This window comes from Numida meleagris, chromosome 3 (genome assembly GCF_002078875.1).
Source record: "Numida meleagris isolate 19003 breed g44 Domestic line chromosome 3, NumMel1.0, whole genome shotgun sequence".
Lineage (NCBI taxonomy): Eukaryota > Metazoa > Chordata > Aves > Galliformes > Numididae > Numida > Numida meleagris.
This window is the reverse complement of record NC_034411.1, coordinates 2,589,358-2,603,728: the sequence shown is the minus strand read 5'-3', so window position 1 is coordinate 2,603,728 and position 14,371 is coordinate 2,589,358. Positions and strand designations below refer to the sequence as shown.

At 40.7% G+C, this 14,371-nt stretch overlaps 1 protein-coding gene across 1 annotated transcript in view; it reads left to right on the top strand.

Moving 5' to 3' along the window:
* EML6 (echinoderm microtubule associated protein like 6) overlaps positions 17-14,371 on the top strand; it is a 118,513-nt gene continuing 104,158 nt past the window's right edge. Inside the window, exon 1 of the mRNA XM_021389482.1 lies at positions 17-602. Coding sequence (XP_021245157.1) covers positions 406-602 — 197 coding nt within the window. The 5' untranslated portion in view covers positions 17-405. The remainder of the gene's footprint in view (positions 603-14,371) is intronic.

The window sequence follows — 14,371 nt, the reverse complement described above, 5'->3', positions numbered from 1 at the left end:
CCCTCTCAGTTTTGATCCAAAGATAGAAACCTCAGCGAGGAGAACGGCCCAGGGAGCGCTGCGCGGGGAGCCGACGCGGGAGCTGCGGCGGTGGAGCCGCGGGAGCGATAAGGCCGTGCCTGCGGGCGGGCTGCGGGCCCCCGCTGCCGGCACTCGCCCGGGTCGCGGCGCGGCGGGAGGCGGCGGCGGCGGCGGATGATGGTGGCGGCGCAGCGCTGACAGCCCCGCGCTGCCGACGCGTTTCGCGTTTACGGCCGTCGCTGGGAACTGCCACCTGAAGATTCGGCGGCTGAGCGGGGACCGCTGACGCTGGAAAGGGGAAAACCCCGACGGGGGAAGGAGCTGAGGGAAGGAGGGGCAGCGCCGGGTTTTGTGCGTGCCGGTGGGGAGAGGGGATTGGTTATCATGGCGGATCGGACGGCTCCCAGATGCCGGCTCCGTCTGGAGTGGGTTTACGGGTACAGGGGCCACCAGTGCCGCAACAACCTGTACTACACGGCGGGCAAGGAGGTGGTCTACTTCGTGGCCGGAGTCGGCGTGGTTTACAACACCCGAGAGCACAGCCAGAAATTCTTCCTCGGGCACAACGACGATATTATCAGGTAAGGGGGCTGACTTGTCTTCTGGTGGGGTGGGGTTTAAATGAAGGGAGGAGAAAGCGGGGCTGGCAGGATACCCCCTCCCCGCTTCTCGCGGCTCGACCTGGCGTTGGAAAGCCGCTCAGCTTTCGTGCCCCCGGTCTGGGTGAAAGCCGGCTGTCTGCACATTGCTGGTGATTATTATTTCCGTGGCATCGCTTCAAAATCTTGCAATGATAAGATGGAAAGGTGGTTTTTTTTTTTCCCTTTTTTTTCTTTTTTTCTTTTTTTTTCCCGTTGTGCTGCGCCAAATGCAAAACAGTTTCAGCATGGAAATGCAATGGGAAGATCTTAATGCAACAGTGCTGCAAAACTGTGACTCCAGCACCTTGCTCTTTCCAGCACCGGGACCTTGGCTCTCTGGTTCTGTTGCCTTACGGAAGGCAGGTGCAATTCCCTTTACACCCTGCACAAGCGTGCCGTAAACCTGGCCCACAGATCAAACTAATCTCTTTCTATCATCCTGAAAATTTCACGCCAAATCAATTTCAGCTCTTTGTGCCTCAGACAAAAAATAATAATCTCAAGCGTGCTGGTGCAAGATGGCTACAGAAGGTCTTGCTCCTCATCTGGTCAATTTCATGTCTCTTTCTTTCAGATTCTTTCTAAAAGAGTGACTTTAGCTGGTGCTGTTGTACTAGAGAAATGCCAAATTCATTGCCCAAAGTACTGCGCAAAGTAACAAAAATGTCGTTACTGAGTTCCAAGTAGCCTTTTAGAAAAATCTGTCCAAAATACAGAAATGGTCAGTGAATAGACCACGCTATTTCTGCTCCACTCTGCTCCTGTCAAATATCTGAACCTAGAATACCCTCATAAAGGAAGTTGCACGGCATGATGCTGAGCACGGCTAACTGCTGCCCTCCCTCTTCACCTGAATTCAGTATGAATGAGGCATTTTCCCGGTGATCAGAACAGACCCAGGTGACTCGTGGTGTGAGTGCAGGAACACGTGCTGAAGTCAAAGTTTTGACACTTGCTAACAAAATCACACAACTGCATGTCATGTAATCATTCTGGAGTCTTGTTTTCAGAAAACTATCCGCTTTCCCCAGGAAGGGCTTTTGGCTGCTCTGTCCCAAGTAGTGTTTTTCTCCTCCCTTTTATAGTCCATGATAAAGCAGTAGCATTTCATGAATTACCGTAGATTGCTTAAGAACTTATTATGGTTTTAAAGGTTTTCTCACTTCCACAGGGCTGTTCATGTAGACTCTTGTCTCCTCGGATAACTAAGATAAGAATGACTATTTTACTGCATCTGCAGTATCACAGAATGCAGGTTTTTCTTTCAAGATAACTTGTCAAGGCACAACTGCATATACTCACTGTTTCTTTGGTTTGACAGAGATGCTTTTATTCTCCTTCCCCCCCACCCCCCCTTTTAATATTCCATCTACAGAGGAAATAATGTCCAGTTTATTATACCTGAGGGCACTTCCTGGCCAAACCTAGCTGTGTTGTGCAACTTCGGTGCCTTGTTTTCTAAAGCACTCTTTATAAGAGAGACCACTTTTGGCAGTGTCTCATTTAGAGTGTACATTGGGAATAGGAAGAACATGAGTGTCTGCTCTTTGTACTTCAGATGCTGCTCTGCCCATTCTGCTTTTTAAAGAAAACAAGAAATCACTTGTTCAAATTAGCAGGTGTTTTGAGGACTCACTGTTTGTTCAGCTAATTTTTAACTGATGCTTTTGAAAGGTGAATTTTGCTCCTGTCCAGAACAAGATCAGAATTCTGTAGGATGGCCATAATTTCAGCAGAGGATGAAATGTTTTGGCCCAGAAAGCATGGGCAGGGCTCAAGATACCAGATGATTTGAGTTTTTAGTAGCCCAGAGTTGTTGTTATAAGGGTTTTAAGGCAGGAAAAAGAGCTTTTGCTTGATAGTCTCCAAAATGTTGCTAGAATGTTCTATTTTTTGCATCCATTAATGGTTGCCTCTGCTACCTTTGATGCAGGTTGTAGTCCATACTGAAGAATATCCCATCGCTGCCAGTACTTCCAAGTAGATGGTTCCTTGCGTGAATATCACTGTGTAGCTAATAAATACTAGAATCTAAATTATCACACTTTAGGCTTCGCAGCATACAGTTGACATGAATGGGATGAATATAATTCTCCAGTTTTTCTTGTTTTGTTGGTATTTATTTGCCTGGGACTAACTCCTAAATGATAGTGCATATATTTGCAGTCCAACAGGTTGTAATTTTTAAGGAGGTTTGAAACATGATTCAAAATAAATGAAGCTTGCAGACTTTGGAAAATACTGCAAAATCATTAAGACTGGAAGACCTTGAAGTGGGCAGAACTACTTCCAAGGGTTGCCATTAGCTCCTACTGTGTTGAAGACATTCAGTAAATACTGTTTTTGGGGGGGTGAAGGGGAAGATGAACTGAGAAATGGACATTTCCTTGAAGTGTTTGTTAAAATCATCAAAGTAGATATTCTTCCTTGGTGGAAAGGTTGTGTGTTTAAAAATGTATTCTTGTTTTGTTGTCACAGTTTAATGGTCTTGCCTCTTGCTTTCTGTCAAGATAATTCAGTTGGACATAATTTAGTTTTGGCAAAAATAGACCAGACTGTACTGGATTAATTAAGAAATGATTTGGTTTTTTCCCTCTAAAATTCGTGTTTGAAAAATAAGTTCTGTTTGTTCGAGAAACTTAAAATACTGCACTCAGCTAATAAAGTAGATGTTCAGGACATGGATAAAGTGAGTTCTGAAGTGTATTTTCTGTGCAAGGCAACTACAAGGTGCTGTACTTCCAAGCTCTTCTGCCTCTTAATTTCCCAGTGAGGTGGGTTTTTGAGTTGGCTGGTTGAACTTTGAAGTGAGCCTGGCTTTGCGGGTGGGTTGATGTGGGTGCCCTCCAGAGCTCCCTTTCAAGGCGAAAGCATTCACTGATTTTTATTACTTCCTGTCATGTAATACCATTCTTCTTGCGTGTAATTTAATTGTGGAATAATTAATACTATTGATTATCAAGTCTTGTCATTTTAAAGTAGGATGAACGTGTTGAAATTAATAGAATTGGTTTTCTGAAGACTACTGGTGCATTTTATTTGAAGCCCAAAAAGACATGCAATTTATGAGCAATCAAAGAGCGTGTAATATACTGTATTCTTCACCCTCCTTTCTTTTTTTTCCACGCTTATTTCTTTTATTTTTTCATAAAAGCTTTGAGTATTGAGCGTGATCTAACAGCTCAGGGGCGCTGAAGGTCAGAATATTCCTGTTTTGTCTGCTCTATAAGCCCTGTAGTTTACCCTAAGGTCTGTATTACAGACCACAAAGGAATCACAAAATGTCTTGCTTTGTAACTCTACATTTGATCTTGAAGTGTGATCTACGTGAAGCACCATAACTAATGTGTGGGAGCTACGTCAAAGCAGAGCTATTGCAACATTTTAATGTGGAAAGTGTAGTGTAGGTTGTCATTAAGCATGTAGCTTTCTTTGGATTTGGTCATTTGTGCTTTCCAGGATTAGGTTTCAGAAGCTGTAACAAAAACATATGGGTATTGTTTTCCTTCTTGAGTAATTTTAAAATAGGTTTTTGAAGCAGGTAGTTGTAATAGCTGTAAGTTAATGTGTTGATGAGAACATTGCAATTAGTGCACTGTCACTGCCTTCAGTGAACTTCATGCAAGTGTAGGGTTTTGTTTGTACAACCAAACTGGATCATAACTTTTGACAGTAATTGAACGCTTTCAAAAGAAGAGAAGGTTTTCTTACTTTTATATTGTGTATTCCTTGTATAACAGCAAGCATTTAGATCACTTCTCTTTTCTCTCTTAATGAAATGATGGATGGGTGGCAGTTCTTTTCTATATTTTCTTCTGCAATTTATGCATGTGAACATGCAGAACAAAACACAAAAACAAGCCAACATTTGCCACAGGAAACAGCAAAAATACAAATATATTCTGTTAAGGTACTTCTCGTTATATTTAAAATGCAATTTTATTGATTTACTTTTAGAATTCACTTATAAACAGAGATTCCTAAGCTTCAGAAAATTTTGTGATGATTTGCTGATAATTTTGTCTCCATGTTTTTATTTCCAATAATTTCTGCAATATTGAGCAGTTTTCCTGAATTGAAGACTTCATCTGCACTTTTTCTATACCACCATTTCCTGAAATTATGTGATGTCTGTATTTAATTTGACAGGTACCGTAATGTATCTGATATCTTGTGGTATTAAGCATTTTAAACAAGCACATTTTGCATTCTAGCTGCCATTGAGCAAATCTCTTGTGAGGAGGGTGCTGCAGGAGACTGCTGCCTTTCTCAGGTGCCTCTGCTGTGTTTGCTGCCTGGGCACGCTACCTGGAAAGCCAGCCTATTATCTGTGGATGCCAAAGCATGTCGTTTCTGTAAGGCTGCTTACAGTGTAATAGTAATGGAGGATTTATCAGAATATTGCTGTAAGTATGCGGGTGTTCTGCTGTGCTGACAGATTGAGATTAAAAATGCGGATGTGCCAGTGGTGATGAGATTTACTGGGCTGCGAGAGTGGCAAGAGGCCTGCCTTATTCTTTTTAGAGTGTGCTTCTCAGGAGACTCACATTAGAACATGAACTCACGTTTTCTTGTCTTTCTGCAGTTGGGGAAAAAGGAAATATGTTTGCTTGCAGCAGTGTCATATGTTGTTGACTATAGCAAACGTAACTTCGGAATAAGTAAAGTGATGGCAGAGATACACAAATCAAAACCCTGGAGTTAAAATATCCAAATTGTACTTTGAGATTTTTATTCAAATCTTATTCATTATAATATTCCTGTTTATAGAGTGGTGCTATTTGACTGGATGCAAAATACTCCAACTTTATACATAATTGCCACCTTTCTGATGGTAAGGCACAGCATTTGTTTGCTATAAAATAACATTCAACTTACCGTTCTCATTTACTGAAAGTGCATGGAAAATTGAGCTGTCTGTAGCTTGTGTATAAGCTGGACTTCAGTCACAGAAGGTGCACGTGCAGGACTGCTGAAACATGGCCACTGGAAAGATAGGAAAGTAGCAAGGAAGCCATATGGGATTTTCAACAATGCAATTTCCAGACCTGCTTCCTGTGCCAGTGCTATGTAGGTTCCTAAGCAAAGTCAATGCACCTTTAAAGGCATGACCGTGGAACAGCTAGGATGAAGGAGAATGTGAGCTCTGTGTGTACTGAAATGCTTTGGGAAGTGTTTTGAAACTGGAGGTTGTTGAGGGAGTTTCATATGGAAGAAATCCAACCCCCAAAGAAACTCATTTTGTCAGGTTATGGCTTCTTTTGCTTTCAGTCTCAAAAAATAGGAAAAAGCCATTTCTTCAGGAAATCATTCATGTATTTGTTCTGATTGATTGCTGTGGTGCATTTAGGTTTTTATCCCTTACACTGGTGTGAGTTGGCATAAATATTTGTTTCTTAAATATACTTATTAATACATCAAACATGTTGGAATATATAGTTACAGCATCTTACCAAACATAATTAAAAAAATACACAGATGAGAGAAAATGTGGAAAAAGCTTAAGCAATTTACAGCAATTTGTCTGTGAGAATGGCTGTTATTTGTCAACATTATTTAAACAGAGTAGTAACTATACATCCCAGTGATACATTAGGTGTAAGAGTAGAAAAAGTAAGATTTGCTCCTTGCCCGGTCACACTTTGTGTGTTTCTTTGGACAAGTAAAAAGCTGGTGGTTATTATTAAAAATTGCAAGTAGAGTTCTGAGCATTTAAATCAGTTTGATTTAACTCATTTTTGAAATGAGAAAAGAAAAATCCTTGTCCAACAAAATAGGAAGCACGTGTATTCCTCTGCAGAAAGTGCCTGGATATTTGTTTCTATCTTTTCAAAGTTGAAAAATAACAACCACTTAATTCTGTATCAGCTAGTGTATTGTTTTTTATTGGATTTGTGAGAAGTAGCTCATCACACAGAGCTGTGTATCTTGCTTATTAAAAATCAAGGTTGTGGTATTCATTAATCTTATATTGGACTCTTGGAGTCCAAGATCTGTCAAGTCATCTTTTCCCCATGACATTCGTTAGCTTAAGTTTTAAAATTCAAGATTAGCTTGATTTTATTTATTTATTTATTTTACATCTGCTCTGTATTCAATCTTTACAGAGTCACAGAATTGCAGGGGCTGGAAGGGACCTCAAGAGATCAGCGAGTTTAACCCCCCTGCTAATGCAAATACTCTACAATAGTCACATGGGTAGGTGTCCAGACAGGTCTTGAATATCTCCATAGAAAGAGACTCCACAACCTCTTTGGGCAACCTGTTCCAGTGCTCCATCACCCTTGCCTTAAATGAGTTCTTCCGTGTGTTGGTACGGAACTTCCTATGTTCAGGTTTTAGACCATTACTCCTTTTCCTATTGCTTCACACCACCGAGAAGAGCCTGGCCTCATCCATTTGTCTCCCACCTCCCTTAAGGTATTTATAAACATTGATCAGATCCCCTCGCAGTCTTCTTTTCCTCAGACTGAACAGACCCAGGTTACGCAGATTTTCCTCATAGAGGAGATGCTCCAGGCCCTTATAATCATCTTTGCGGCCCTCTGCTGGACTCCTTCTCCCTCCTTTTTGAGCTGGGGAGCCCAGAACTGGACACGGTATTCTAAATGTGGCCTCACCAGGGCAGAGTAGAGGGGGAGAGTAATCTCCCTCGACCTGGTGGCTGCATTCTTTGTAATGCACCCCAGGATATCATTGGCCTTGCTGGCCACATGGGCACGCTGCTGGCTCATGGCCAACCTGTTGTCCATTGGGACACCCAGATCCTTCTCCTCAGAGCTTCTTCCAGCAGGTCATCCCCTAACCTGTACTGATGCATGTGGTTATTCCTCCCCAGGTGCAAGACTCTACACTTGCTCTTGCAGAATCATAGAATGGCTTGGCTTGGAAGGGACCCCAAGGATCATCAAGTTCCAACCCCTCTGCCACAGGCAGGGCCACCGACCTCCAGATCTGGTACTAGATCAGGTTGCTCAGGGCCCTGTCCAACCTGGCCTTGAATACCTCTGGGGATGGTGCATCCACAGCCTCTCTGGGCAGCCTGTTCCAGTACCTCACCACTCTCTCTGTAAAGAACTTCCCCCTGACATCCAATCTAAACCTTCCCTCCTTGAGCTTAAAACCATTCCCCCTTTTCCTGTCACTATCTACCTGAGTAAAAAGTTGATTCCCCACTTTTTTATAATCCTTTTTTAAATACTGGAAGGCTGCAATGATGTCTCCTCACAACCTTTTCTTCTCCAGGCTGAACAAGCCCAGCTCCCTCACCCTGTCTTCGTAGGGGAGGTGCTCCAACCTCATCAGGTTCCTCTCTGCCTAACTCTCCAGCCTGTCCAGGTCTTGCTGAATAGTAGCACAGCGTTCTGGTGTGTCAGCTACTCCTCCTAGCTTTGTATCATCAGCAAACTTGCTGAGGGTGGACTCTATTCCTTCATCCAGGTTGCTGATGAAGATGTTGAACAAGACCGGACCCAGAACCGACCCCTGGGGAACACCTAGTTACAGGCCTCCAACCAGACTCTGCACTGCTGCTGACAACCCTCTGAGCTCTACCAGTCAGCCGATTCTCAATGCACCTCACTGTCTACTCATCTATCTCACGTTTTCTAAGTTTCATGACAAGGATGTTGTGGGAGACCGTGTCACACGCCTTGCTGAAGTCAAGGTATATAACGTCCAGTGCTCTGCCTCTGTCTATCCAGCCAGTGATGACATCACAGAATGTTATCAGGTTGGTCAAGCATGATTTCCCCTTGGTGAATCCGTGTTGATGTCACGGTTTTATCTCTAGATCTGTGTCTGTGATGGGGGGACAGCAGGCCCACACGCCCACTGGCCTAAAAAAAGGGGGAGAGAGGGAAAGGGAATGAAAGGGAAAAAAACAGTGCCAATGATCTGAGGAGGGAAACAAACTTAGTTTACTAATTATAATAGCGAAAATACAAGTTAATCAGGATTGAAGCTAATAAATCCAATAAATGAGAGAGTTTCTGAAAACTGAAGTTCTTACTCTGAGCTGCCGGGGAGCAAAAAATAATCTCACGACTTCCAGTCAGTTTTATTTTTCCCTCTCCCCGGAAGATGGAAATGAAAAAGCAAAGTCTTCTGGGAATCAAGGTTTGTTCTTCTCTTCCTGGACTGGAGCTGCAGCGTTAACTCTTTAACTCGCAGTGCACTACACGATGTTATGATGTGGAATACTGATAGTAAACCACAAAACCATGACAGGTTATACTGATAACTTTCTTCTCTTCCAATTGCTTGGAGATGACATCCAGAATAAGATGTTCCATCACCTTTCCAGGGACGGAGGTGAGGCTGACTGGCCTGTAGTTTCCTGGATCTTCTTTCTTGCCCTTTTTTAAGACTGGAGTGACATTGACCATCCTCCAGTCTTCAGGCACCTCTCCTGTTTGCCAAGACCTTTCAAAGATGATAGAGAGTGGTTCAGCAATCACCTCTTCCCATTCTCTCAGCACACATGGGTGCATCCCATTGGGGCCCATGGATTTGTGTGTGTTGATTTTGGCTAGATGCTCTCTGACCATATCCACGTCAACCAATGGGAAGTCTTCCTTTCCCCAGACTCTCTCTCTTACCTGCAGGATCTGGGATTCCTGATGGCTAGTCTTAGCAATATAGACTGGAACAAAGAAGGGATCTCATTTAGTAGGGAACCCATATTTTCCCTAGTCTTTCTACTTTCGATATACTTAAAAAAAAAAAAAAAGAAGAAGAAGAAACCTTTCTTGTTATCCTTTACCTCCTTTGCAAGGTTTAATTCCAAGAGGGCCTATATTATGACAAAAAGTATTAATAAGGAGTAAAAGTAGAAAGGGAGAGCTAATTCTCTTTTACTGGGGCATTGGTAGCTCTTCGGAAGAGTTACTGCTAGTATTTTGAAAAGCAACTTCAGTAGATACTAAATACTTCATTCCAAATTGGAAACTTTTGAGCATGCTGCTTGTAGGCCATACTACAGATCTGTGTCAAAGGGTGTGCTATCTACAATTTTGATCTTCCAAACATTAACTTGTCTTTTTTTTTTGTCTTGGTTTGAGGTTGGTGCAGGCAAGACAGTGACAGGGAAGAGCAGATGCTTGATAAAGGGACAGTAGCTGCAAAGTGTGATTAAAGAGTAGCCTTATTTTGGTGACAGAGATTTGGAAGAGATGATTTAGCTGTAACTGCTATCTTTCAAAGCTTAGACTAGTCAGAACTATGCAGAAAAGATGGTATAAAGAGGAAAATAAGTTTTGTCTTTCTTCTGAACCTGACAGTTGTGGCATAAAGCCTGCTTTCTCTCCTGTTGTGTTGTAGAAGGAACAAACAGACAAACAAAACCAAAACTCATCACCAAATAAACATGACCCTGTAGCATCCAAGATACTATAAGCTAGAGAGAAAATACAGTATCAGATGCACAAATACAGAAAGTGGAGGCAGAATTCCAGACTTGAAATCGTTGCTTTGAATAGTTTGCTACAGAATCAGGAGAAAAAAGAGAAATAATAGGCAATGGAATGAGTCATAGTGCTTGCAGAAAAAACATGAAAAGCCTTAATTCCATGTTTGTTTATATAAGTTCTGGTGTTAGTCTCACAAAAGTTTAAAGGGAATCCCTTGTATAACTATAATATCTCTCAAATACAGCTTTAGGTGTATTTTGGTGGTGTAATAACTTTACAACACTTTCTGTTTCATATATGTCTGTGACTGATTGCACATGCATTAGAACAGGCAAAATTAGCAATTATATGGGTAATTAATAACTGTATCCTTCATTAAAAGTTTTGAATAATAGAAGGGGCCCTATCTTATGATGGTGCTTAGTGCAGCCAGTAGTAAAAAGAATACATAAGCTGAACCAGTTTGAAAATATCTTCTCAAACAACAAGCTCAGTTATTCTCTAGAACAGGAAGATTAATGAACGCTGCAAAGAGCTGTTTGAGATTTGGGTAGTTGGAAGTGGATTAGAAAAATGCACAGGTGGATCCAACAGTGCAAAATAGAGCTTCCTGCCTAAATGGTGTAGTTTGGCCCATTTTTTGTTCCGTCACGATGAAGATACTTGCCGTGGAATAGATTCAGAAACAGAATATATTTATGTGAAAACATTACATTTTGGGCTCAAGTTGCACCGAAGGAGATTCAGGTTGGACGTTAGGAACAATTTCTTCTCCGAAAGAGTGGTCAGGCACTGGCACAGGCTGCCCAGGGAGGTGGTGGAGTCACCATCCTGGAGGTGTTCAAGAAACATGTAGATAATGTACTGAGGAACGTGGTTTAGTGGGGCAATATTGGTGGTGGTTGGACTGGTTGATCTTGGAGGCCTTTTCCAACCTCGGTGGTTCCATGATTCTATCATTCTTTGATTTTTAGAAGCCTATATTCCACTGGGTTCCAGTGGCTTCCTCAGCAATTTAATAGTGAAAAATTTACCTGCTGTTGTTTACGTGAAGTATTAAATTAATTACTTGGCATTACTTTTTATTTGACATTTACTGAATTTACATTTTATAACAATTCATTTTAAATGAACTACAAAGCAGTCTTGTTGACATAGCTTACCTCATGATAAGTTACTGTCAAGTCAGGTTGTTCATGACACTGCTGGGTTTTGAACAGTCTGTTCAATATTTACATAGTTCCTTTTGTTCACCTAGTTAGATGCTACTCAGGAAACTGACATCAGGAGCCTAACTTAACTCAGTTGTTGCAGGAGAACAGTTTCCAGGTAGGCAATTCAAACCTTAAGTAGAGGTGCCAAAGAATTCCCTTCCTACATTTTTTCCAGCTCTCTGTTTTGTAGCCAGCACAGAAGGGGAGTTACCTGATTGGAAGAGCACACGGAATTTCCAAACTCAGTCTTCAGTTTTTGCTGTGTCTCTCATCTTTCTGGAGAGTTATCACAGGCGTTTGCTTTGTAGCTGTCGTGATGGCCCTGCAGGCACTACCTTATGGGATAACATATGAATTACTCCGCTAACACAGATGGAGCATTTTAAAAATTTACAAGTAAATTAATCTTCAATGGGTATAATTTCTGGAAATATTTTCCAGGACTTTATTCATATGTGAAGGGAACTAGGACATAAATCTTGACATTAAGATTAAGGGAAATACTAACAAGAAATTTAATAATCTTTGCATTTTTCCAAGGTCTGTACAATTTACTAATGTAGCTCTGCTCTAATGTTGTCTGAGACTTTTTATTTAAATTTCTGTGATTCAGCGGACATTGGGCCTACCTCTGAATTGCAGGAAATTTATATTGATGATGGAGCCATTCTCTTGAAACATCAGCATGTTTAAAACATCACGATGTCATTCCAATTAGATTGTGTTAACGATGAAGGTATGATTCTGAGGGTTGCTGGGAATCCTGGTGAATGTAAAGATTTTTGGTCTTACTTGATATGTTACGTAGCTCTTAATGTGTTTGTTCACGCTATCTGCATTTGATCTCCACTGTTCCTAGAATATACTGCTTAGGCTGAGTTCAAAATAAAAAAAAAGCCCTTAACATTATATAAATTGACATGCTAGATTTTGGGGAGAGGAAGAGATTGTCATGAGTTTTACTTCTTATGTTAAGGAACTCTTAGAGCTACACATAAGTTTGGTGTCACCAGTTCATTTTTGTAAATGACTATCTTAAGAATATTTTTATCTGGCTATACAGCATTTTTCTATCAGGGTTGACATAATGTGAGACATAATGCCATTTTTCTGTAAGACAGCTGAGAAAACAACGTCCATTTATTGGAGCAAGGAATGCTTTGGCACTTGTGCCATCAGCATAAATTTCACAATTTTGTTTCAGTTAACTATTAGACCTGGTGATTGCTCATAAGATAAATTAGGAATAACGGCGGAGTATTATTTTTCAGCAGAGGGCAGATTAAATGAAGTATGAATATACTGCTGTTAAAAAGACAGCTCTTGAGAATGTACTGTTCCTTGCTGTATTAAATAGTTATTTGGTGGAATTATTCTGACTGTGCTCTGTACACAGTGTATTGCATTTCATATTTTTCCTGGGGTATGCTTTATTTTTCATTTTGAATCTGTGGGTCTCCCTTCTGCCTAGAGGTAAATGTTCTTTTACCTTGTCAGTTAGTTGGGGATGAATTGCTTTATGCACGATGACAGTTAAGTGCACTGCACAATTTTTTTCTGCCTTCTTCCTCCCTATCAGATGTAACTATTTAATCAACCTACCCCCTCTAAACTAAGCATTTGCTGCTGCTGTCACAGGTTATTACCAGCTGAGCTGCAGTTGGTGTACTGATCCACCTGTCTGCCTCAGTACTTTGTTAGGATTGCGTTCTGTTTTCCATGGTGTCTTTTGTTGTTGTTCGGGGTTTTTTTAATATATATTTGATAGGGTGTGTATACAGATAGATATCTATTTGATTATCAAATTAATTGTTTTGACCAAATGTTCAATATTTTAAAAAAAAACAACAATTGGCTTCTATTCCATAGTATAGCTTCCTGTATGCTTTGTATTTATGGACAATTGAGCTAAATCACAGCTACAGTCTATGCAATTATGTGTAGTTTCTAAGTAGTCAGGAGTCAGGAGTGTCTCTCTTAGAAAGATGTGTGCTCATTTAACATCAAATTTGACTGGGAACAAGCCTCACTTCAACTTTTATTAAACTAATTCACCGTAATTTCAGAGCAATAGCACTAGAAATTCTTTGTCTTCTTCCACTTTTTTTTCCATTTGGGGAAACTTTTTATTTATTTATCTTAATCTTTAAACACAATCCCACTTATCTTTAGCACAGAAAGTTGTTAACTGTCACTAACAGATAAGAAGCATTTTTTATTCTAGATCTCAGAAAACTAAATCCTTATGGCCAACTTCATTACACCATTGTTAGCAAATAGCAATCTTTCGAATGTAATAATGATATGTTTGCTGGTTAATTGTCTGAGATTCCAAACAATAACAGTCATTATCTGAAGGCCTCTTGTCCCAAGTTCACCAGAGTTTTGGCCTCAGGAGTCTCAAGCTTACTCACATATACTTCGCTAAATTTTCTTTGTATCATCAGTTCCTATGCTTCATAACAAATTAGGATTACTTTATTACAGCCTGCTTGTTGCATTCCTAAACATAGCTGTTTATCAAGATGATGGATTTCTTTATGTCAAATCTTGAAACAGAAGAATTTCACGTTTTCTTTCCTGGATAGTTGATGAAGAAAGTGAGTAAAATATTTTCCAGAAACTCAGTGATAATAGATTTAGTAGATTAAATACATAATTATTTCTCAGTATGGGGATGGGAATTCCCCTGGATCAGATGCTAGTTGCCAATATAAAGGATTATGCTCTTGCTGATTGTCACGATCTCTTCACTGAGCACCAGTCTGCTTCAAAAGTGAATTGTTTGGGGCCAGCCCTGGATGACTCCTTTGCTTTCAGTGTGCTTTCACATCTGTCTTGGTGGCAACAGTGATGAGGAATGCTGTCCATTCATTCAGTTTATGAATGTACTGTACTTAAACCCTAGATTGCTGAGCAGTTAGAATTAAATGGGGATTTTCAATTCTGATGAATCTGAGATTTTTTTTCCTGAGTTTTAGTCTCCTAGAAAACATTTCCTACAAAAAAGTAAGCTCTAGGACTGACAGGAAAATCTGTTTTCCTCTCAACTGTGTGATATCAATTCTTTTCCAGATAAGGGCAA